This window comes from Gymnogyps californianus, chromosome 8 (genome assembly GCF_018139145.2).
Source record: "Gymnogyps californianus isolate 813 chromosome 8, ASM1813914v2, whole genome shotgun sequence".
In the NCBI taxonomy this organism is placed as follows: domain Eukaryota; kingdom Metazoa; phylum Chordata; class Aves; order Accipitriformes; family Cathartidae; genus Gymnogyps; species Gymnogyps californianus.
In genome coordinates, this window is record NC_059478.1 from 33,248,975 (window position 1) to 33,274,204 (window position 25,230).

The 25,230-nt window shown below is 38.6% G+C and overlaps 1 protein-coding gene across 1 annotated transcript in view; it reads left to right on the forward strand.

Moving 5' to 3' along the window:
• The window catches only part of PATJ (PATJ crumbs cell polarity complex component), a 149,740-nt gene that overhangs the window by 41,926 nt on the left and 82,584 nt on the right, over positions 1 to 25,230 (forward strand). Inside the window, exons 18-27 of the mRNA XM_050900983.1 lie at positions 5,423 to 5,629; positions 6,539 to 6,658; positions 9,556 to 9,927; positions 11,056 to 11,176; positions 12,303 to 12,459; positions 13,702 to 13,773; positions 14,640 to 14,817; positions 15,738 to 15,848; positions 17,289 to 17,366; positions 20,490 to 20,607. Coding sequence (XP_050756940.1) covers positions 5,423 to 5,629; positions 6,539 to 6,658; positions 9,556 to 9,927; positions 11,056 to 11,176; positions 12,303 to 12,459; positions 13,702 to 13,773; positions 14,640 to 14,817; positions 15,738 to 15,848; positions 17,289 to 17,366; positions 20,490 to 20,607 — 1,534 coding nt within the window. The remainder of the gene's footprint in view (positions 1 to 5,422; positions 5,630 to 6,538; positions 6,659 to 9,555; positions 9,928 to 11,055; positions 11,177 to 12,302; positions 12,460 to 13,701; positions 13,774 to 14,639; positions 14,818 to 15,737; positions 15,849 to 17,288; positions 17,367 to 20,489; positions 20,608 to 25,230) is intronic.

Below are 25,230 nucleotides of genomic sequence, written 5' to 3' on the forward strand. Positions count from 1 at the left end.
TTCATGCGCAGTTCTGCCTTTGTTCTACGTAATAGTAAGACGAACATAAAATGCATTTGGTCCTTTTCATTGTTGACGAGTGTATGTTCCTTGTACAGTATGCTACAGTGTTGTGTTTAAGAGTCTTTCAGTCTGGTATCTTATTCACTTGCAAACTGAAGAGTTTTAAATATGGATATGTATGTTAGACCTGGAAGTGGTCCCATGCAAAATGTAATGAAGCTGGGTTGCTCTGACCTCTGAGCTCTAACATGTGTTTGTTTTGGCTCTCTCGCGAAAACCTGCAGTATACAAATTGGCACTTGTAAAATTGTTCAGATAAATCAAAATTGGTACAGGAAAAAAAGTTTCAAACTGTTTCTTTTGGGATCCTTTGCCATGCTATTTTTGATGTGTGTTTTCAGAGGAGTGTTTTTGTGGCAGCAGGCAGTTTGTTGCTTGAAGAAAGCTAAAATATTCTAGGAAGTCAGGCTAGCTGAATTTAGATCTTAAATGATGCCAAAACTAATATAGCCTGTAACTGAGAGTGACTTTGCACAGTAAATGTCAGTCACCCGCAGCTTTGTCTTACATTTTCATATGAGCCTTTAAAAAAGGAAAACACAAACAAAACCCCCGAAAACGTGGTAGCTGCTTACATCCAATCGAGTTATAGCTACAGTCTACTGCATCGGACGGACTGCTCCTCATCCTCTGCGCATAGCGAGGGCTCTGCTGATGCTGGGGGCTGGACAGATGGGGATGGACTTCTCGGAGCATGAAACGCCTCCGGTAGTGCGGGAGCTGGGCTGGCCTGGAGTGCCCTCTCTTGGCTGCTGCAGAAACCTCACATTTTGGTAAGGACAGGGAAAGAGTCAGTGGGTTGTTATCATTTTAATTTTCCAGTGTGATGGACAGAGGTAAGCTGTATTGGTTATGTTTCCAGATTTGCTTCCTAAGGACCTCTGATAGCTAACTGAGTGTGAATCTTCGGTGCCCATGGCAAGTTCAAATCCCTCACTTGAAGCCACAACAAAGTTACGCGCTCCAGCAGCATTGCACGTAGGACTCTGTTAACTTGGTGCTCATGGGACTCTTAACATTTTAGCAGAGCTCAGGTTTTTAAGAGACTTCATACTGCTCCGAATCCAGGGATCCCAGAGGCAGCAACTGCAGTGGCCCCTGCTTGACTGCATTGCTAAATGAATCCAGAACAAATGAGGCTCTGAAAATAAGAAGAAAAATTTGACACCTGGGCTCCAGGAAACATTTGTGGATTTTGATGAGGAGCAGTAGGGGGGAAGGGAAAACCTATGGTTCAACGTAGTTAAATATATGGTGTGCTAAGTATGAATAAATTGTGACTATTTTAAACAAGTTCATATACTCTGTGGCTGGCTCGAGCACAAAGGAAAAGACAACAGCTACAACATACCAGTCCCTCAAAGGGTTACCTGGAGGCCAGCATCCTGGGCTTGCTGCTGGTGCATGGCAGTGGTCAACTTTCATCGTTTGTACAAGTGGCAAACTTTTTTACATGTAATTCTTTTTTAAAAAAAGAATTTGTGTCAGTGCTTGTGAGTTAAGGGGTTTTGTCTCCTGATAGCCTTACTTTGCAGTCCAATTCCTTTCCTCATTGTTCATAAATGATTCATTTGTGTAAAGGAATCCTTCAGTAAACTGAAGTTGAAAGTTCCTCTTTAAATGTACCGAGCCCAGTTCATGCCCATTTTAAGATGACCAAATTGCATGGGGCTGTCCTGTGCACACTCCCTCTGCTGTAATGCAACGTCATGTAATAATTTCTTGAACTATTGAAGTTGAGTCACTTCAGTATTCCAGCCGAGTACCATTACAGCAACATCTTAGCTCTGGGTTTGAGGAAGGAGTTTCTTCCCAGCCTGTAAACTCCATCCAAGTAAATGAGCCTTTCACTTTAAAGCAGAGACTGAAATCCGGTCCTGACTGCTAGTGACTAAAAATCACTACTATCTGGCTTAATGTGAGCCAAGTAAAATGAATCAAGAGCCTTAGGGTAGGTGTGCAGTAGCAGTTAGTGCTGTTAGTAACCTCATATGGCTCTAGCTGGTCTGTTAACATGGAGGTGGCCCCGAAGTCCCTCAGGGCACTGTGGGAGTGAAGTTGCCTTTTGCAGTTAGTATAGAAGGTAAGAATCTGGTTTTTAGCCTGCTGCTAGCACTGCTTTCTTTTAAAAAGAAGGCAACAACCCATGCAGGCCAGTTGCACTCACTGTTTACAAGATGTGAATGTGAATTCAGTGTTTGCTGTCTTGTTTTAGCAGGTGTCGTTCTTTAGGGTGCATTCGGGTTTGAGTGTAAGTTGTAAGGCAAGGTTTCAAAAAAACATTGTTCCTTTTGTTTTGATAAGAAAAGCACAGTGCAATCCACAGTTACAGTCACCCTCATGTTAAATTATAGAGAATATGTATTAATGATTACACCTTGAAATTCAGTAGGTCTGTGTCTTCACGTGCGGCTTTTGTTGCATTCCTCATGGCAATCGCATTGTGATTCACGGTCACTGGTAACAAACGCTCAGGATTTTACAGCACTGCTCACGTTACTGGCTTAGCCCTGTCACTGTGTAGTTTATATCACTCGTCTCTTCCTGTACAATAGCTCCCTCTGCTTGAAAACAGCAGTGTAATTATAACCCCTGTTTTGTATTTGCCTGATCAACGGTTTTTAATATGGGCCCCTTTTTTTAAGATTACTGCTGCTGCTTTTCATGAAGCAATTCCAATACATGGCTTACACTGATGCATGTTGCGAAGCAGCGAAGATAACAATGCTGTTCTTGAAACTTTACTGCATAGGAACTGCGTATGTTTGCAGGAACTCTACGTTCATTTTTTAGCATGAGGATTAAAGCTGGTTGGAACACTTTTTCAGCTAAATTATATCTTACCAAAATATGATGATTTATTGAAGCCAAAATGTTTTTATTTCAGTGAAAACTTAAGTTGAAACAGGACTGTTTCTCATCAGAAATGTGATAGTTAGGCCACTGACCTTGAATATCTGCATAGAAGCTAATGGTGAGATTCCCATGTCCTACTTAAGTGGTTCTGATCTGGAATCCAAAAAAGAGCAGCTTTGGATCAGAAAGAGCAGGAATTTGAACCTGGTTCTCCCACATTCTCAGCCAGCGCCATAATTACTGGGCCAGTCATTCACTTGCAAATTTTTGTCAGCTTATCTGCATCAGTAAGGATGAGTGCCGGTTTTGTTTTGTTCATTTTTTATTAATATAGCTAAGCCAGCAAAAGTCACATTATAAAAGCTGTTGTGTTGGCAAAGGTGTAGTTTTGCTGAGAGAGCGTTCACCCATTTAGGGAACCAGCATAAACCTTGCTTGCCATGGCAAGATGAGCCCATGATAGGAAAACTTGCTGGTTTAGTTCTATTAGCAGAGCCTTCCTAATGTGAACAGTGCCTTACTTGCTCGAAAACGGCTGTCTCAACACGATCCTGGTTTTGCAAAGAAGTCCAAAAGGTTATTTTTATTTTGCATTGGAGCAAACCCAAAAATTAAAAACATCTCAAAAGTCCGTGTCAAGCGGAGTGTTTGTTCTGTGGTCAGCTGTCATCAGGATGGTTAGGCACATGGTTTTGTCGGCAAGGGCAGGCAAAGCTGACTCTCTACACAAAGGGCAGCAGTAACTTTACATTTTCAAAATTCAACACTCTTAAAGTAAAACCTCTTTTTTTACATCTTGGAATCCTTTGGATTCTTCTTCTGGACTTTCTGCATTTGGGTTTGTTCTGTTTCTAAAAATTTCCAAAGTGTATACGGAACATGGATAGCTTGCTATTTGAAACAAATGAAATCCTTTCCCCTCGGCATTGTGTGAGGCAGGTTTGAGCATAAACAGTCGGACAGCCCAAGCATATTGGCACGGGTTCAGTAGGCAGAACACCATTGCGCAGCAGAGGGAGGTGGCTGGGCTTGATTATCAAGACATGATACTCGCAAGGAAGCCTCTTCTGTACAATGCGGATACCCAGTGTTTGGGAAGATTATAAAATGGCAGGATTAAGCGGTAGAACTGGAGAGAATTATTAGTATTATGTATTTACTTGAATTCAGCTTCAGCATGGCTCTTCCTGCTGAACTCTCATTTCAGTTCTCTAATTTCAGCCATTTACAGATATTACATTCATTGCATCATATGTTTGCACATACCTTAAAAAAACATGTTCCCTTGGAAAGCAATGTGTAGTTATATAAAAATAAAGAGTTAAAAAAGCATTCCTGTTTTCAAATTAACACTGAGGTGCTGAATTCATGGTGGTCTTTGTGATTTGAATTTTGGCCTTTTTTTATCCCTCCCGTGCCCTGAATAAGATGCAAGTCCTGAGGGAAAAATAGTACATGATTATGCATTTGAAGACCCAGTGCATACAAGGAGCATTTCTGAACTTTCAGCCCTTAGCAAGGGAGAGAAAGGCTAATTCTAATCTTAAAAAAAACAAGCAAGGAAACAAACAAAAAAAACCATAATTTTTTTTTGCATATCTTTCTGCCATTATATAATAACTTATGATCATTTCATTGGATTGAGGATGAATTTTTAAATGGCCAAATGCATGATAGAAATGGTACATGACACAATGCAAAGGCTAATACTGGAAAAAAAATTAAGTGAAGTGAATATCTTTGCATCAGTTTACAGCCTCTCCAACATGTATAATATTTTCTACTTCACATTCCTCTGTATACACCACTACAGTGTTCCTTGTCTTCAGTAATAATCTTAGTTACTCTTCTGTTGCAGACCCCTGTATTCTCTGTTAAGGAAGCTTCATGGGTGGAGAAAATGTCTTTTATAAGTTGTCATGCAGATTTGACAAAGCAGGAACACTGCAGTAATATAGCAAATGTATACTGCTATTTCTTGAATGTTTTGGGTTTGATTTTTACTTTCAATTTAATAATATTTTAATTAATTTCTGATCTTGCAATGATTTCTTTTAACATCAGTTTTGCTGCTATGGAGCTCTTGAGTGGCATGCAGAATGGTTATTTTATGTAACATTAGCACATACCAGGCTGGATGGAGGCTTGTGGAAGACTGCCAGTATTGTTTTTCTATTTGCAGGTTGGCCTGGCCGTTTCTGTGTATGTAAGAAGAGGGCAGGCAGGGTATCAGTCAGTTTTCAGATCTTAAAATTTCCTAATGGATTAGGCAAGTGACAGAATATCTTCCTACTGCAAACCTTTCTTTTTATAAACTGTAAGCCTTGGCAGTATTAGTAGTCAGTCCTTCTGGACGTCTCAGCAAGCTTCAGTTCTGTAGCATTAGATGATGAACGTGCTTAAGTGGTCTTTACATATTCAAAATAAACATCATCTTTCTGGGGGCTTTGACTTCTTTCTTTTTTTTTTTTTTTTTTTTTTTTTACCCCCCCTCCTCCCCCAGGATCCCTTAGATCCAACAAGAACAGCCATTGTGATCAGCTCTTTGGTGGCAGGCGGAGTAGCCGAACGTGGGGGTGAGCTTTTACCGGGTGACCGCTTAGTTTTTGTAAACGAGAAATATTTGGACAGCGCCACTTTAGCAGAGGCAGTGGAAGTATTGAAATCGGTGCCCCCAGGTACAGTTTCTCTTGGAATCTGCAAGCCTTTGGTGGTAAGGACTGATTTTTTTTTCCATTTGATTCTATGATATGTGTAGATTGGGTTGTTGTATTGGGGGTGGGGGGGTGGAATTCAGGGTAGAAGCATGTGTGCATGTGGAAGGCAACTAAGTTGCTATGCGTACACCTTGACATGTCCAGAAATTCTGGCTAGCCAGCGAATGAGCAGCTCAATGTCCAAAAGGTCTGACTGGAAAACCAGCATTCTCAAGTTCCTCCTGAAAGAACATCCACGTGGAATCAGAAGACATGTCTGGGCAAACCTATGCACACTGGCCCTATGCATAGGTGTAACACGGTTTGAGCAATTCAGCAAATCAGTTAAATATGTGCTGAAGTCCATTTCACTCTAAGACACTGCTAAGTGCTTGCTTGAGCTCCACTGACATCAAAGAAACTTAATCTGTTTGAAGTCAAGCCTGTAAATTCAAGTAGAATTTCCTTTTTCTAGAGTCAGGGCTTTGGAACAGACAGTAGTTTACTTGAGAACACTGCAGTATTGTTCATCAAGGGCACCCAGGCAAAATTAATTAAGGCACCATCTAATAGAAAGTGCTTGTAATTCAAAGTGGTAGAGGAGTAGTAAAATAGGAATGTAGGAAGGCTGTTAAATATATTCTTTCATTTTCTAAAAAGTGATATTTCATTGTTCATATCCTTGTATTTGTCTTTTTTCCTATACATCTCTTTATTTTTCACTATATCTGTACTAATATGCTAAAAGAATAAAAGTTGTTGCCTTTGTCTTCTCCATTTATGACTTCCCTGTTTTATAATTCTGTAACTTTTTCCCGTCTCTTTTCTAATGGCTGCTTCTCCCTCTCTCTTTTAGTTTATTGAAAAATGTGGGAATTTTTTTGTTTGTTTTCCTGACTCATCATTTTGATGGTCTTTCTTAGGGAGAAAGCAAAGAGGAGGAGAACATGCACAGTGTGGATTCCAGCAACATTAAAACCAGCCCTGGATCTCCAGAACCAATAGATAATATTAATTTCTCAATAATACTTGAAGCACCACAGGTATTTGGTTACTCTTCTGGTTAAGTTTAAGTTTATATGGACAGGAAATGATGTTTTAAAGTAAAAAAATAGTATGTCCTTCAGGTAAGACTTAAGTATTGGATAGACTTCAGGCTGGATTCCCTCTGAAAAAGACTCTTAACAGCTAACTGTGTACTAATTGTATTGTGAACAGTAAGCATATGCATAGCACTTACCAATGCAGTTCCCAGACTGCCTTGTCAAATTTACTATGTCATTAAAATACCTTGGGTTACCTTGGATATGAAATAGGAGTGCTACATTATTAGTAGTCATAAGTAGTTGGTTCAGCTTTGCGAAGAAAGTAAGGTATGGAATCAGAACACTTCTTATTATCATGAAGAAAAACAAAAAAGTAGTCTAATGTGTAAGGCAAGCTTGAAATCTGTTTGTCTTCATAGACTTCCTATGTGGTCCTGAGTGATTTCTTTACTCTCTTCCTCAATTCTCCTCTTTCTTATTTTCTGAGAAATAATTCTGTTTATTGTGGGAGGATGAGGCACTAAAGATAGTGAGAAACTCAGATACCAGGGTAATAGGCAATAATATTGCAATACTGACCTGTGTAGACTGAGAGATGTGGATATTCTTCAATTTTCATCTGTTCTCAGGTGCTTTGCAAAATTTTTATTAATTCACGTTGGTAAATGCTTTCTTTTTAGACCAGAAAAGACAATACATAAAGGATCATCCAGAACTGCAACACTGTAATAAAAATAAATTCTACATTTTCTTGTTGCTAAACATGTCTACCTGTCTCTGGATACAAACAGATCTTCAATGGTGAAATGGTATATTAGAACCACCAAAAGGAGCAATATTATGGCGTAGATGTAGGTACACTATGTAGAAATTAGCTCGGACATGATATTTACTGATTTTCATGATGTAAAATGGAGTTCGTTGTTTTCCAGGTGGATAGGAAGGGTTCCTGGCAGAGCAATTAGTCCTCTGCCAGCTCAGATTGTTTCTCTGCTTCCTAAATAAAACTACTGTTATTAAGTATTTTAAAATAAAGTATTTTGTTAAAGTTCTGCTGAATATAGAAACTGGAATGATCAATTTGTACAAAATACACGCAGAGGTATTTGCTTGTATTTTGTTTTACCTTATGTATGACAGCATTGATAGTAGCTTAGAGCAGTAGTATAAAATTTCCATCCATTTATTATCTTGCCTGTTCACGTAAGAGCCAAGAGTGGTGTGTCATGATGGCTTCCACTCTTATGCACTAGCATAGTGCTGACGAAGCTGACTTTAAAAAAAAAAAAAAAAAAAAAAAGAACTTGGAAGATTTTATGTGCTACAACAGTAGACTTTACTGTCATGTTTGCAGTATTCCCTATTCCATTGGTAGCGTCTGCTACTGCAGTGCAGCAGTCTGTGATTATACATACCTAAGTGCTGTATCAGGAGATGGTAATACAAATTGCTGTGTGGTTCTGAGCTAAGTCAACTGTTTTATACAATGATGAAGTTGGTGCCTCTTACAGAAGTGTTTGGAGAATGATGCTGCAGAAGTGAAGTGAAACAAAATGAAGTAAAGATGAAGAGAATTAGAATCTCTTCAGGCTGGGTATTTTTTGAGATTGAGGTACACAGGTCAAATAGATTAAAGCAACATTTAATGCTTATGAAAAATGTGCTAATTTCTAGATTGCTAATGTTCTGCTTTCATGCCAGCTAGTATCATTGCATTGTTTCGTTATGCTCGTCTGTCTCTTGTTTTCTCTCCTGCCTCTCATTTGAACTATGCGAACATTTTGGCAGCGTCTGTTTTTCTTTCTTCTTCTGCATTTGTACAAACCTAACAAAACAAGATTCTGACACTAAAGGTCAGAAATACCTTGGGGAGTCTGGGAAGGGGCAGGAAGCAGAAAGAAAAACATTTTGATTGAGGACCCCTGAATCTGTAGATTGGTTTCAGTGTTTGGGGTTTCGGTGCCTTGAAGATCGGTTTGGGCATACATACTTGGTGGCCTGAAGAAAAGAGAGGAAAAGCTTTCTGTGTGTGGCAAGCTTTCTGGTAGCGTTGCAAGGCATAAAATTTCAGATGCCTGTGCAGACTCACTCCATGAGCACTCCATCTGGTTTAGGAGAAGCACGGAGCATTGGAAATTGGGGAGGCACGCGACAAATCCCAGAAAAAGAACTGTTGAGCGAGATCTTTCAGAGTGGGTTTTAATACCTTTTCTTTTGGTTTTTTTCTTTGGTTTTTTGGTTTGTTGCTCTGTGGTTTGAATTCAGTAGAAAGTTGAGCACTCTTTCTATAAAAATTTTTTTTTTTTTTTTTTTTAGGATGTGGGTCATCCATTTCCCCTCTCCCCCAGGTTAAAATATTATATGGAATACCCAAGAGAGGGACAAACAAATGTGACTTTTGTTTTGTTGGTTTTGTTTTTGTTGGGGTTTTTTTTTGCTGATATTGTTGCATAAGCAAACTCAGGCTGCTTTTTATTTAGCCGATGGTATTGCAAGAAATGTACATGCATTCATAAAGCAATAGCACATAAGTCTGGAGCACAGAGATACTTTAGCTGGATTTATATATACTTTTTCCTGTAGGTTTTTTAGTGTTTTTTAATAATTCTTATTCCCTAACTTAAGTCCAGATTGGTTATTCTCAATGGCTGCAGCAATATCTAAGCTATGCAACTTAAATTTCTTTATATTTTAAAAAAAATTGCAATGTCTACTTTTAGTGTTAAAATCATAAGTCAGAGAGTGTATTTTCTTTTAGAAAATGCAAAGGGTAGAAGATTTTCACTTTAAAAATCAGGATGTACTTTTAATATGGGCCTAACATAAAACATAGTTTTAAAAGCATTAGCAAGAAACATAATGTAAAATCTATATTCCTGTAATGTTTTATGCAGGGTTTCAGAGATGAAACACCTTTTAAAGAAGAACTTGTTGATGAACCAAGTTTGGACTTGGGAAGGTCATTTCAGCTTTCTCAAAATGACAATGAGTATGAGAAGGAGTCCTGGGAGATGCATGAATTTCTGAAACCTCGAACAGAAGAAATGGATGAAGAACGGGAAATGTTGGTGGATGATGAGTATGAAGAAGATTCAGACTTCCTGAAATATGATGCATCGTGTGGACGGAAGGCAACTTCAGAGAGGAACCTTGATACAGAACGATGGGCAAAACAACTTGAGACTACTGACATACAAGACTTAAGATCCAGTGTTAACTTAAGTCCAAAACAGCCCCTGGAATATCCATTCAATAAAGATCAAATGGTAAGGAGTGCTGTGCTGGTCTCAGTGCTGTACCCTGACCATGGGACCCATAGCTCAAGGCAAATTCCAGGCCTAAACTCTGTAAGGAGTCTTTCTAGTGTTTTAATTACTAGATGAGATCTGGGTACCTCTAACAGACACCAGTCTCTCCTTTTGTACATTTTCGAAGGTTCTTTTGGTTACTTAGTGTCTGTATATTTAACTGCTTGAATGAGATACGTGCTGTGGTTGGTGTATTTACAGGCATCCTGTGCTTGCATCTTCTTTCCCATCTCTGACTTGTGGGCTCAGTTCTTTTTTGCAAGCTGTACTAATATGGTGCATGTCAGTAATAGCAGAGTGTCACTTCATGGTTTTTAATAGTTCAGGGGCTTCAGCAGCAATGTCAGTGAAAGGAGCTGCCTCTTTTCCTCATTATTTTTAATCCATATCAGTTCCTTGAGCCAGATGATAGTGCAGTTGAGTGAAAAATGATATGGCGGAAGCAATTGTAGCAAGCATACTGGTGGATGAAGGAGTAGAAGGAGAGAGAGCTTCAGGTAAATTGCGAAACTCTTATTTATATGTCTTCCTCAAGTATTCTGAGAATTATTTTTTTCTTTGTTCATTCACTTGCCAAACAAAAAAGTGATAATATCAGCCTTCCATGCACCAGCTTCCGAGATGTATGCTTTTATGTGAAAAAACTGAGGTGGAAAAGCATTTAATATCAGAGCCATAGAGAACTTCAGGTTTTGTTTGACTTGTCCCCTTATGCACTATGTACATAAACAGGCTAAAATGCAGCTCCTAGTGACAGTTTTATAGCAGAGTGCACAATATTAAATTTCTACATTTGTTACTTAAAAACAGCAAATGAGCAAAAGTAAAGAACTTCTTGTGTGGATTACAGGCAAGTAGAAAGATGGAGTTGCTTTATATTGCAATTGCATGTAACATTTTTCATGCCTCTTCTTAATATAGTGCATAAATGAGAAGTTAGTATTTCATAGTTATCTGAATAAATATCAATGTAGTTGAGAAAATGTGAATGTTTGCTGTAAAAATCAATGTTCATGTCAAATACCCCTGTACAAGTTGATACTATTGCTTTCTAACTTTAATTACTTTTTTTTCTCCTCTGTGAAGTGTGAAGAAAATGCTAGTGTAAGTTCACTATTTTCTGGAACCACAGGACACAGTGGCTACCAAAAAGACATATTTGATACTGAAACTACCCAGTCAGGAGCAAAAACCAAGATGGATTTAGGTTTGTAAGAAGTTTTTTCTTTATCTTATAATTTCGTATTTACAAATTTAAATTTTATACCAAAACACAGATTCTTTCAAATGATAAAATATTCAAATGAAGAATTCTGCAGGCTCAAGACGGTCTGGCTTTAAATAAGTTTCAGCTTCATAATCTTGCTTCCTCCTCCAAATCTTTACCTACAGTTGTCACAAGTGATATTGAAAGTGGCTGCAGCTTTGTCCTGCCTGTGGAGAATCACTTTCTTCTGTGTAGCTATGTCCACAGTAGGACTCCATGCATAAGTACAGTAGCTCATGCCTGTAATTTCTGTCAGGAATTTGTCTCAGTCACTTTTGCTGATTTTTATAGATTTTTTGCACTTTAAAAAAAAAAAAAGTGACAGGCTGTGGAGGTAACTTTACCACAACCAAAATTTGCAACTGAACTCTATGGTAGATAATTGCCCCATATCTTGGTTTTGTAATCTGTGCTCAGAAGCGAAGTTTCTCCTTGTCAGATGGCCAGAGGTGGAAGGTTAGAATTTGGTAGATCATCAGAGAAATAAATTTATCAGCCTGCCTGAGATAGCACTCACTGGTTGGGAGAAAGGCGGTTGGGTTGTCTCCTTTCTTTGTCACCTGCATCTTGTACAGCAGACACTGTGTAAACTACAGCGGCAGACTGATGACTCTTGCAAGGAGCTCTGGTGGTTCAATTAATGTTGATACTTATGTCACCAAAATGACATCAGTCTTCCCCAGTGTGATGGGGTTCTGTGCTGGAGCAGGGCTTTGCACCGCTCTCCCTGCATAAAGGATGGATTCACTATTTCTAATCATGTGTTTTTGTGAGGAGTGTCCATCATGCAAGTTGTACCTAAGCACGTTTCAGCTCCACAAAGATTTGGCGTTTCCTGTTATTACTTGACTGCATGTACATCAGAAGCAAGGTGCTATAAAAAAGTGTTTAGTGCGGTTTAAATTTCCTTCAAAAATAAATGTTCTGTATCTCTAAGCCTCTTGATCATCACACAACATCCACATTTGGAACATGGTGAGCCAAGGGGTTTATTTCCAAGGGTGATAACTGGTAGATGCAGGGACAGAGGAAGCAAAAGTTTACATCTACACCTTTTCTTCTTCAGGTACAAAGCTTCAGATTGACTCTAAAGGACCTGGGCTTGCTGTTGATCTGGAAGCTATTGAAAAGGAAGAACTGAAAGGGGAGGATTATGTTGTTTCCAAGAACCCGGAATCTGGGAGAGTAACCACCTTAGCTCAGCCTAGAACAGAGTTGTGCAGGTATGGAGAGAGATTTCAGTTTTTGGAAGATTTTCAATTAATGATCTTAACTGTCTTCTTGCTTTACTTAGCTGACTGATCATTAAAAGCTGTGTGAAACAGTAAGATGTACACAGATGGCCAGTTCTATGACTTTTGCCGAAGGAGCTGAATTTTGCCTTACAACCTTATTGAATCTTTACTTCCCACGTTTCCTTCCCTGAGTACTGGGACAGAAAAGTGCGAGTGGCTCTGCCACCTACTTCACTTACTCCACAGTGAGGGGAGTATGGATGTGGCCTGGAGGAGAGGGACGTAGCCTTTACCGGCAGCATTGATCATTACTGCTTAAGGAGCTCTTCCTTTGTTCTTCCTTTTGGGAAGAGCAGTTCAGCCATGGCTCTGAGGCCTGTGCAGGAAATTTTAGTCTTGCCAGTGGTGCTGAGAAACCTTGAGCTGGCACTGGTTGTAGATATTTGCCACATCTGTCAAGTGTCCCATTCTTTCCCCACCGATTTTGGGTGAGTGGGTAGTGGATCTGCTTTGGGGGCCTGTTGATTCAAATCCTCAGCACCTCCCTAATTCATCTGTAACCTTCCCTCAGAGGGAAAGCAGCTCAACAATAAGGTGAGGGGATTATTTCTCCAGCACAATATCCTACCTCCTTTTTGCAGTTTAAGAGTAGCATTTACAGCTCTCAGGATCTACAGAAAATGTGTGCAAGGATGTATTGTTTCAACCTTTCTGTGGGGGCATGCAATTCCATACTTCCGTTCCTATTCTGTGAATAGGTCACATATAGTATAAAAGTTTCATTAACACCCTGTTCTGGGGTGTTTAATGGAACACACCGGATCTGTTCTCCCAGTTGCATCATGATCTGCTTTCTGGTCAGCTAGACTGGTTTTATCATGTTTATATCCCTCTATAAGAATCACAGCATATTTATCAGAAAGTAAATGTTAATTGCTTAAATAGTCATTTTGAATGAGTAAATGCAGTGCAGATTTGTGTATCACAGAACAGCTTATAAATTTGGTCTGCCCATCATGTTTATTTCTGGAGCATTCCTTAAGTACATTTAAACCTAAATACAAAAATTCCTGTCTAGTCTGTTGACTCTGCACATTTGGTTTAAACTGGACAGTGTGAGAAGGCGTTGCTGTCTCACTGCCAGATATAAAATATGCAAGGAATTGCGACCTGGCATGGGTGATGCCTTTTTTATTTTTTTATTCCTCCTCTCCCTCTGCCCCCAATTAGTGAATTACCTGAGAGAGAAGAAGGAGAAGGAGAAGAAACTCCAAACTTCAGCCACTGGGGACCACCACGGACGTATGTTCATATGATTACATTATTTCTTCTCATTTACCTTATGTCTTTTTTTCTGTGAGCCCAATTAGTTCTCATGGGTTTTTTTTCTCCCCTCCTCTGCCAATAACTTTAAGGTACTTGTGTACCTTGGGCTTTCTTAGATACAGTGAAGTTTTAACAGATGTTCAACAGAATTATGCCTTCTATTTATACAGCTGACTTGGGAAAGCTTGGCAGGTTTACGTTGTGGATGACCTACAAGTTCTTGCTCATTTAATAACTATTAGGTGTGAACAATGCACATAGTGCTGCTGTCTCCTTTTCCATGGGTTCCGTGCTAAACTTAATGGCAGAATTCCAAATTGCCAAGCCAAGTTTTAGCCACATCCTTGTTGTATTGTTAACATTTTTAGGTGAATTGTTTTTGTGGTCCTAAGTAAAATATGATCAGAAAATTTCTGCTTAAGCTGATTAATATGCATCTGATACACTGAAGTCAGTGTTCAGAAAGTTATATGAAATGCTTTATTATTTGTCTAGCATACCACTTGTAGTATTTGCCATTTCCAGACAAGTTGCTCAAAGTGAAAGAGGCTGAGTGTTTACTTGAAGACCTGCCTGTTTTACCCTGACTTTCTCTGAAATAAAAGCCTATTTGGAAGAGCAGTGGGCATGGGTTGGCAGCAGAATTTTGTTCATTTTGTCGAGTGAGGTCTACTGAGGGTAGGAAGCTGCCGTCTGTTAAAGCCAGAAGCTGAAAAATGCTCTCATCCCTTTACTCTATTAAATCTTCTTGTAAGACCAGAAGCTTACATTTATTAAAGGCTTTGCATTTATAGTTTAAAAAACTGTTTCAAGCTGTTAAACTACTGCATGTATTTTTTCAGTGTTGAGATCTTTAGAGACCCTCATGTGTCTCTTGGAATCAGTATTGTTGGTGGACAAACTGTCATAAAGCGCCTGAAGAATGGAGAAGAACTTAAAGGGATCTTTATCAAACAAGTTTTGGAAGACAGCCCAGCAGGAAGAACAAGGGCTTTAAAAACTGGAGATAAAATACTTGAGGTAAATGCAGATAAACCTACCTTTTCGTTCTAAGAAATAAAGATTGACTCAAACAGCTTTGGGAGGAGAGAGGGACAAAATACTGCCACCACTTCATGAAGTATTGACAACACTGTGTTTTGAAAACCAAAAGAAACCCCTGATGGCTTTTCTTTTTTTAAGGTCTGACTATGGAGCTCTTTTAACATTCTCTTCTATGCTTAAGAAAAGATAGATTCTGGTATCTGATGGGGAAATGAAAAAAATGAGAGTGCCTTCTTCCCATATAAATGAGTAATAAGTTATAGCATACCTTTATAAGCATAAGTTATAATATATAGAAGAACAGACTCTTCGTACTGAAATTTGGTCTGTTATTTTGTGTGTGTTAATTTGGAATAGTTAAAGTCTGATTAACTATTATTTGGGAGAAATCCTTGATTCTGGCAGTTGCCGTAGGGGAGAAGGCCATTCCTGGCTCTCATCTCTGGCTCTGTGTTGATTTTTTTACTCATTTTTCTCCAGATGAATACTACAGAATCTGGGTTCCCAAGCTGATAGTGCTGTTCTTGTATGTGCTTTAGGGTTTTGTGTGAAGTCTTGAAAAATTGTTTCAAATCAGGTTTAGTTCACAAACAAGTAAAATCTGAAAGAGTTGTATTATACCTGCCATTATATCTAGCATTCTCTGACAATATTATTTCTTATGGTTTTATCTAGAAGGATTGCTTTGGGAAACATATGGCCGTCTTTTAATTATGAAGGCTAAGTAATATACTTCTCCTTAAACCATCATGGAAATATAATTTAAAAATAATTTCTCTTGACTGCTTTTGGTACCTTCCTCAGATATGCTAAATCTTCTGTGAATGTGTGTGATCTCTTGTAATGACTCTGTGCCAAAAACAAGCTACCTAATAAAAATAAACATTGTTTGTTAGGTTTCTGGGATAGACCTACAAAACGCCACACACGAGGAAGCAGTAGAAGCTATCAAGAATGCGGGAAATCCTGTCGTGTTTGTGGTTCAGGGTTTGTCTAACATACCAAAAGTAAGTTTATTTCTGTTTTTATTCCAAAACTTCATAAATGTGTAATACTCATTTTAAACTTGGCTAAGTTTCTTTCAGCAAGTTCTATCAATTTTTGTGTCCATCCTTTCAGTCAGAGTTTCTGCTTATAGACCACGTGATTGATTGATTACTTGTCTGGCCTGATTTGAAACTGTGTTTCTCTGATGTAAATCAAGTAGATGTAAATCTGTTGACTAGGTGTTAATTCAGTTCTCCCACCCATGTAATTGAATCTGGCCCTGTGTATTTTAATTTGTTCATATTTCATAATCTAAAAATATACTGTTATCCAAATGAACAAAAGTGTAATTAAAATTAGCCAGATTCACACTAGCAACTCTGTGTAAAATATGTCATCAAAGGGACCTGAAGTAGTTATTTGGGAGCAAGTTAAATTTCAAGACATTTAGACGCCTCCTCATCTGCAAGGCCAAGGCAAGAAACCTTTTAATGCCTTAGTAAGAAAAGGCATACAGTTCTGCCTGGCTTGGAGTACACACAAAACCCCCAAGACTTCTATGTACTTTCGGTATAATCTGACAATTTAATTGAGAATTTTGGTGGATTAGTAGACCTGAGGAGACTTTTTTGACAACTGTAGACAAATCTGGCACAACTGTGTCCATTATTTTTCCAGTGCTCCAGGGAATCTTTCAAAATCTATTAAGTCTTTCACCAGCTATGCTAGGAAGGTGCTCAAGCAGTGATGGCAAAAATCATAGTGATGGTAACTGAGTTGGCTCCCTTTCTGTATCAGCTTTTTCACAGAAAAGATCCAAAAATCTGTCAGAACATTCAAGTGTTCAGCTGCATCTCTGACCCTTACTTTCTTAGTCAATCTAGAGAGATCAAGGGAAAGACGGATAACTTGACATTTGAGTTGCTTTGCTTTGAACTGTAGGCTGTAGGAAACTGGACATCACAGACTTTCAGCAGTGCTGCGCAGTCCCAACTCCCCTTCACCAAAATAACGTGCTGCCAGAGGAGTGGGAATATATTACATTTTGAAAGAATAAAGAACAGCAAGGAGGAATATTACGTGGAGGCTAAGCATGCTCTCTTTTATAAGGTGTCTGTGTACATGGACACTGGTCTCTATCTGAATAATTAAGAACTGACACTTCAGGAGTCCATATTGAGCTCTGTATCAAGGATGTACATTGTTGACTACAGAGTAATGTTTAATTAAATGAAGAGATGGGGCTAGATATCAAACAGTGAGCACTAAAAAAAGTAGAGAATGTTTGTAAATTCACTAAAAGAATGTAATTGAAAGGCTGCACTGCAATGTCCTTCTACATGGGGCAAAATGAAGAGTGCACTGGGTAGCTTTATTGTTGTCATTACCTAACTTTTGGATGTTTGTTTTGCAGCTATAATGCTCTTTCTAATGTGTGTAATATATGCATTGTTTTTCAGGTCGTTTCTGCCATACAGCCTAAGGGAATCAAAGTCAGCAAAGATCAGGATGCAGACAAAGAACATAAGAGTGAAAAGGTATTTATTCCGTTCAATGCTATACCCAAGTTTTACTAAATTGAAAGGTATAATAGCATGCATTATAACTCTATCATAAGCCCCCCCAGAAGTCTGAAGTGAAATTTGAAGTGTTTTGTTGAAATATCTTTGATTCAAGTAATTTTTGCCAAATTTCTGCCAAATACAAGGCAGGTTTCTGACAAATGTTCTGTGGGTCTCCCCTGGGTGCTGAAACCCTGTACTTACTGCAGCTCTTCACTGGCGTCTTTCTGGAAGTACCTGCTTTGCTCCACGTGGAGGCAAATTGATTCTCTTTGTTCAGTAGAAACAGAGAAATAATAACATGTACACAAATGATATCCTTAATGTGAGGCTGGCTGAAATTCAGTAAAATCATGTTATAGGATAATTAAATCTGCTAAGTCTCCTACATTTCCCATTGCTGTGTAAAACAAGGAAATGACCGAGTGATCTGTAGCTGGCCAGCTAATTGTGAAGCAATTACTGCACAGTAACTTTCAAGCAACTTCACAGCAGATTTAAAAGAGAAAAAATCTGTTTGGTCTAAACCAGTGGATTTGTTTTAATCTCTGCAATAAGGGAAAAATTTAATTTCTGATTCCCAGCCAGATTGCTCTGATGGCCTAGGTATTTTCCTGTGGGAGCTGTGCTGACTGATGAGTGTACGTCAGGTACTTTTAGAGTGTCAAAACTGGAGGAGCAGAGACAGAATTAGTGCAGGCAATAACTTTTGCCCAGTGCAGTTTAACATGCCAACTACAAATACGATGAACTTTTTCATTTGATCCTACTCAGTAGTCTGGTGTGTGGTGAATAACTGAGAAGGCCCTCTTGCCTCCAAAAGTTTTTGTAAGATCCTTTCAGATCCTGTCAGATACAGAAGCTATGAGGCTCAGTTCTTCAAAAAAATGAAGAAAGGTGTTGAAGTCATGCTTTCATGCCAGTGGATAATACTTATAATGAAGCAGTTACAATCCCCTTTTCTTGGTTTTGTTATCTATATTTCTAATCTCAGAAGCGCTCATCCTCTTGCAGTGTGCTGCCTTTAATCTTTAGGACTCCAGTGTGTCGCCTTCTATAGCGTTCGGAGGTTAAAGAGGGAGCCTAATCTTTTTCAAACCTTTTTCATCTATTGGTGCTGTAAACTGGTGGGTGGAATATAGAAGAGCTTCAGTGCATAAATATGTAGCTCCCGTTAGCTTTGAACATTGATTCACAAAGCAGTCATACTGTGCTACAGTAGGGGCATCTCTGAGTTGGAAAGAGTTGCTATTAGTGGAATACTAGTCCGTGTCCCTGTGGGGAATCAATGATATTTCTAGTCCAGTCTTCAAAGTGTCACAAAAGAGTTTGGTTTGAAAGCAGCCACATCCAGCTGGAAAAATCTGCCTGTTCCTGTATGATGAATTATCTTTTCAATACTGAAGGTTTTCTCTGATTTGTTGGTGTTTATCCTCCTCTATTGATCTGTATGTTTAAAAATGATCACGTAAAGTAATTTATATAAAACCACTTAAAACAATTGAGCTTCTGGTGGACAAACCAGATATTAATGTTATTTTGCTGGTTGGCTATGTAAACTACGCTTTTGCCTCTGTGCTGGAAAAAGCTGTAGTAAGACAAAAACATTGTGTAATGGAGTACTCTGGCACAATTTACTCATCTGGCTTTTCAGCAGGTCAGGAGGGATGAGAGAAGCTTGTCCTCCTGAGCCATAGCAAACTGCCGGATAAGCTTAGGTGTCTTGTGTAATTTCACACAGACTTTCTAACAAATGTTTAAGGGCTTAAAAAGCCAAAAGGTCAACATTTAGACTATGAGTTATTACTGAATTATAGTGATACTACTGATTTGTCATAGGCAGCTGAAAGTGGGCCTGCAGGTTTTCCGTCTTTACCTGCTCGGAAATATAGAACATGAGTCCTCTCACACTTCCTGGATCTTTCGGATTTTGCAGAGTTCTGCCTGTGTTGGCATCAAGCAAAAAGTGGGAGGCGTATTTGGTGTGTTGTATACGCTGGGGAGACAGCTGTTGTGTTTCCAAGTGCTTTTATTATACACTTATTATATTATATAAATGTTACTACTATTGGACTGAATCAGTTTCATTTATTATTGTTATGCTGTCTTCAATGCAGCACTTTCCTGTAATGTTTTTTAAATGGATGGGATGATGTATATCTTATCTCTCAAAATTTTCTATGTAGCCTGCATTGCAGTTTGCTAGTTAGACTATTCTATACAAATTTAGGCTCAAGATTTTAGAAATCCATATGCAGGTTCAGCTTTCATTGTGCACAGCAAAAAATCTTATTCTGAGTTTGATGTTTGGGTGTTGAGTCGTATTTCCCAGCTATAGAAGAAATTAATTACGGGCATTCTGGTTGCTCTAATGGCATATCGTACTCAGTGTTCCCTTTCTAAAGTGCATCCTGCTATTAGTAGTGGGGTTGCATGGGATACAGTTGAACGTAATTTAGTGAAATCATGTAGCAAACTAAGGCACGATCCAGTTACTTGGAGCTATAAAAACAGTTGCTCGGACGAACAAGCGCCTGTTTTCATTAGATTCAGAGCCTATTCTTTATGCCTGCTATGCGCCGCTATATGCATCATTATAGGAGCTGCCTGTATTTATGTGAGGTAATAGAATTTTATTGTAAGTTATAATTCAAAATCTTTTTTAAATTTAAGCCAAAATATAGATGAACTGTTATGTTTAAATATTCGTAGATGCACTAAGAAGATTGAGTTCTTATTTTGTGTTTAAAAGTTTGACTTTTGGCAGTACCAGACAATTTTGTTGTTGAGTCTCTAATGAGAAATGGGGTATAATTTAATGTTTATTTTTAACCCTTGATTAATGTTCACACTTTCATGTTTATGATGATACACAAGTATTTTGTCAGCAAGTAAATGTGCATGCACAATTGTATTTTCTTTTTTGATGTTCAGTGTCACTTCTTGTTCTGGTTTCTTGCATAAAAAGCCTATGTTGCAGAATCTAGCATTGTCATTAAGTGCTGTGTATGCACACATCCAGTGCAGTAGACAATAGGATTTTTTTTCTTGTGCATGGAGGTTACAAAACATGTAACTATTTGTCTTTGAATCCATTAGAGAAAATATGGGGCTCCGCCTCCAATGAAATTGCCACCTCCTTATAGAGCAATTGAAAGACTGCATGCAGAGGAAGGTAACGTGGATGAAGAGGAGGATGAGGATGCTTCTGCAGAGAGTAAGTAGTGCCACAGTCATTACGTCAGATGACATTTATGGAACACAATCAGACTGTGATAAACGTTATCTGCCGTTTATTGCTTGTATTATGGGAAGTAGTGCTCAGTGTGGCAATAGCATCTAATCTTCAACCTTTTTCTTACCAAGTGCTACTGATTTGTAACTTAGATAGTCTTCTCTTCCCAGCCAGGCTCCTATAGCTCACATCTGAAGAGATGTAGGAAGGGCTCTGTTTATTTTCAGTCTAAAAATGTCTAAGCAATGTCTAGAGGACTTGCTTTGGCAGTGATGTCAGCAGTGAAGGGCAAATGTTGTGCTTTACTGTTGTAATTGCAGCGGTAGTTGAGCAGGTGTAGGTTGAGAACTACTGGTGCATAGTCCTTGTCCAGAACAGCCTGCAGGTGATTTCAGACAATGCTGTTCAAGCAAAATATTTTCCTTTAAAAAGAAAAATCTGCTGATTTATTGTTTCAGTACTCTACTGAAAAAAAGGATTTCCTTTTTTTGTAGCACCTTTTATGGGAAAGGTTCTGCAATTGTCTAATATTGGGTTTTGCAATGAATTATGACGATATGCACTCTGTGGAAGAGTAGGGACCTAAAGAGTAGGATGCCGTGCAACTTGAGAGCTTCCAGCAGCGTGACTTAGATTCTAGCATGCTGCTTTGTTAATTACAACTTTGGATAAACGGAATATTATTTTCCATAGCTTATCTTCCAATAAAATATTTGGGAATACTAAAATTGCAGTTAGGAGTCCTAAATTATTTTCTAAAATGAGTTACCTTACTTTTATTTTTTGCTCTTTATACTCTCTTGTACCAAATCAGCATAGCTGTGGGGTTTTTGTTGGGGTTTGGTTTGGGTTTTTTGCTACGGTGATTTTTCTCATCGTCTTTTGTCTTAGAGATGTTTTTGTTTGCCCTAGTTATAGGTAAGTCAAAGCAGAGAGATGCTTTTGTAGCTTTTGACCTTGAAGCGACCATGGCTCCCATTCAGAGTGGAAGCTCCTAACTTGGAGCCTGCTGGTGGGAAAGCTCTTCCAGGTGCTCTTGCTGATTTCCTTGGCAATGGCGTGCCATTGAAGCCGAGATAATTAATGAGTTTGGTTGGTTTGTCACTTTTAGGGCTGTTTTGGTGGAGATGAGAAGGATTTTGGAAGGTTGTTCTCATGGAAACAGTAATGGGGGCACAGAAGCAGGGTGTTCAGCTCTGCCTCTGTTGCTTTAAGGGAAAGCTGTGAGTTCTTGAACCAACTGAGATTTTTCCAGAACTCCCCCTTCCTGAGTTTGTCATCTCATCTGTTTGAAGTATGCCACATAGTTACCTCAAGAAGGTTTTTCAGTATTTTTGTGGGGAGTAGTAGTGAGGAGGAGGACTTGACTGCAGACTCTGTGGATGTTGGATTGAATATATCTTGAGCTTTCAAACCAACTCTGTAAACCTCCAATTGTAGCAAACTGATTTCAGCTTGTTATTAAAGTTATAATTCCCAGGTAAAGGATATATTTGACAAGTAGCCTGACACCTGAGTTATCTAATTACGATATGCCTCAATCCGAGTGCTTGCTCGACCTAAGTTAATACTTTGCACAGAAATAATTTCTTATTGATGAGCTTGGTCATTTTTTAGCTGTTCTGCCATCCCTAATAATATTGCCAGCTGAGTCTAATAGCTGAAAAGGTAAAGCTACTTCTGATATTAAATTCATCAATCCTACCAGATTTGGCAGCAGCAGGCAGATCTATTCAGATGAATCTCCTTCTCTCTACCCTTTTTACGGACTGAAGTCGAATGTTTGCAACAGCCAACTTTCCCATGAATCTTGGAAAATGAAGATATCCATTTTCCGTTTTATTCCTCCCCACCTCATTCTGTTTCTTTAACATAAAAAACAGGCTAAGGAAGCTTAAACTAAGTTTGTACCTCAACCCTTGAAGTAAAAAGCATGTTAGAAATGATCTAACTGTACTTAATGATATTAAGCATCTTGGCAGCTGTGGAATGGGCTTTTACAGAGTCTCTTTTTTGTGATCACTTGAAAAACAAAGTTTTCTCTGTAAATTCCAGTACAGTATTGTTTTTGTGAATTACTTGATGTTCATAACTTCTGTTGTGATTCTTGAGCACCTCTCCCAGAAATCTCAGCCCAGGCCAGTACTTGGCTTTTTAACACTGTCCATTTGCGTGTTCATATTGGTCTATTCCTTACCCACTTATCCTACTAATTCTACTGGTTTTGTAACCTTAACTAATAATTTTCTGAGCTTCAGTGAACAGGTGAACTAGATTTATTGTCTTCCTTATTTAGAAGATAAGGTATCTTAAAAGGAAGAAGCGGTGTCAGCTCAGGTAAATTCACGTCTCCTTCTTTCATTTACTTCCTGTAGTTCTCAATCTCTGCCAATAGCGTGGAAGGCCTTAGTGGGCATTTTGAGGTGGGACAGCTGTTAAATCTGTCCTCTGGTTGTGCTCCTGATGGATTTTATTTTATTTTTTAGCATTCTTATTAATACAGCTGCAGTGTCACAAACCTGCTCATCGATTTCTTTCGTACTCCAGAAATACTTTACTTGCTCCACTTGACATTTTTTCTCCTTGCTTGTCACTTCTTTCGACCCATGCTCTCATCTTTTGTCTCGCTGTCCTTCATCGTACCCCATACTGAAAATGAAAGCAAAGCATTGTTAGTCTTCCTGCCATACTTAGAAAATTTTTCTTTCCTTTCCATCCCATCTATACTGCCTCACAGTCTCCATGTTTTGTCTGTTTTCCCCTTGAAGTGGCTGAATAACCTTTTGGTATTGATTTAATTTCCCCTGTGGCATCTAAATCCACTTGCCTTTTGGCAATGCTCCCTTTTATTTCTGCTTTTCCACCACTGAAACTGTAGCTTTCATTGCTGACTTGTTGGAACAGTCATTTCTTGTAGATGTTCTCCCTTTTCTTTTCAAAGGTTGTTTTTGATCCAAATAGGGTGAATCCTTGTTGGGAATAGAACTACTAGGTAGCTCTTGGTTTAGAGAAACTTCAGATGTCCTCCACGTTTCTGTGGTTTAAGAAGTTTAAAGAAGTTCCATGTGGTTTTTTCAAACATGTCTTCTTGCACTCAAGACCCTTAGTTTCAGACCTGCTTCTCCTTTATATTTCAGTTTCATTTGAACCACTATTACTTCCAATGTTATTTTCTAAGTTCCTAGATAGTTTTTTGCTAGACTTTGAAGGCAAGTTGAAAATAGTATTTCCTCTTGTTTTATGTCTTCTTCTAGGTGTACTGTCAAATCTTTATCAATATTCAACTCTAACCCTGTGTGATGTGGTTTTTGTTTACTCTTTGCTTTGAAAGCCTTAAAACAGCGAAGTCAGTTTACGCTTTAAAATAGTTTTACAAAACTTGCAGCATGTGCATCCTGCTGCAAAAGGAGCCTTCAAAATCTTACAGACCTGAAAATGTTACAACATGGGTTTGCAGTTTTTCCTCCCAATGCTGGAAACGCTTGTCCATGGCAGGGGTTATTTTGGAGGAGGTCACTCTCCATGAAGAAGTTTTTTTAGGCTTCCCAAACCTTAAAAACATCAGGTTTTGAATAGGATTTTTTTTTTTTTAATCAAAACAAGTAAAAGGAGGAGAGCGCATACAAAGGAGCTATTTGTACTTGCAAGCAGCTGTGCTACAGACTGCATCAATAGGCATTGGTGTGTTTTCCTTGAGTGGCGGATGGCTGTAGGTGCGCACTAAGAATCTGCTAATAATGTGCACCCTGTTGCAGCTTATTGCTATAATGAGGGGTTAGTAGTCAAAAGAAGCAGAGGAAATGGATGGGCAGAGTAGTTTGTAATGGAATGTTTTGTAAGGTTTTCCTTGGGGCATTCATAACTGTACAATTTGGATATACTTTTGTGATTGAGTTGAAGCAATCATAAGTTAGATAGGAAAGACCTTAAAAACCATTGTAAGAAAACTAAAAAGACAACTGTTGAAAGAACTTGGAATCCTTAATTTCAATTGATATTATATTTTTTAGCAAAATCTTTCATCTAGTTAGTTAACTGAGATTGATGTGGTTGGTTTCAAATAAGTTTAAAATAATAAAAATAGATAATAATAAAAAATTTGTGAAAGGTGGCTAAGATAATGGACTAGATACTGCTATGCTCAGACTTCCTGTCTGCAGGGATATTTAACTGTATCTAATAAGGGGATAATAATGCCCCCTTCCTTTTATTTTGTCTCTAGATAATGTAGAAATCAATGAAGCTGTAAGAAAGCACAATGATTTATCTTCCTAAAATGCTTTTTGAGGAATGGTGGTTTCTCTACCAAAGCAAGAGATTTTAAAACTTCTCTAGTATTTCGACTCTGCATTCTCCCCATTGTGCTAAATCTGTGGCTGCCTAGGGTGCAAGAGGGGAGAGTCTGCGTGTGCTCACGTTTGTAGGTTGGTTCAGACAAGCCCACACTGCCTGTTGTCTAGGTAGGGTGGGTTGGGGTTAGAAAGCGCTTGGGCACGTGGGCAGAGTGCCCTCATCACACCTACGGTTTTTAGCAGCTTCCATAGTGTCAATGATATCTGTACTCACGTGAGAGGATGGTGGCTTTCATTAAAAACAAAAGATGAA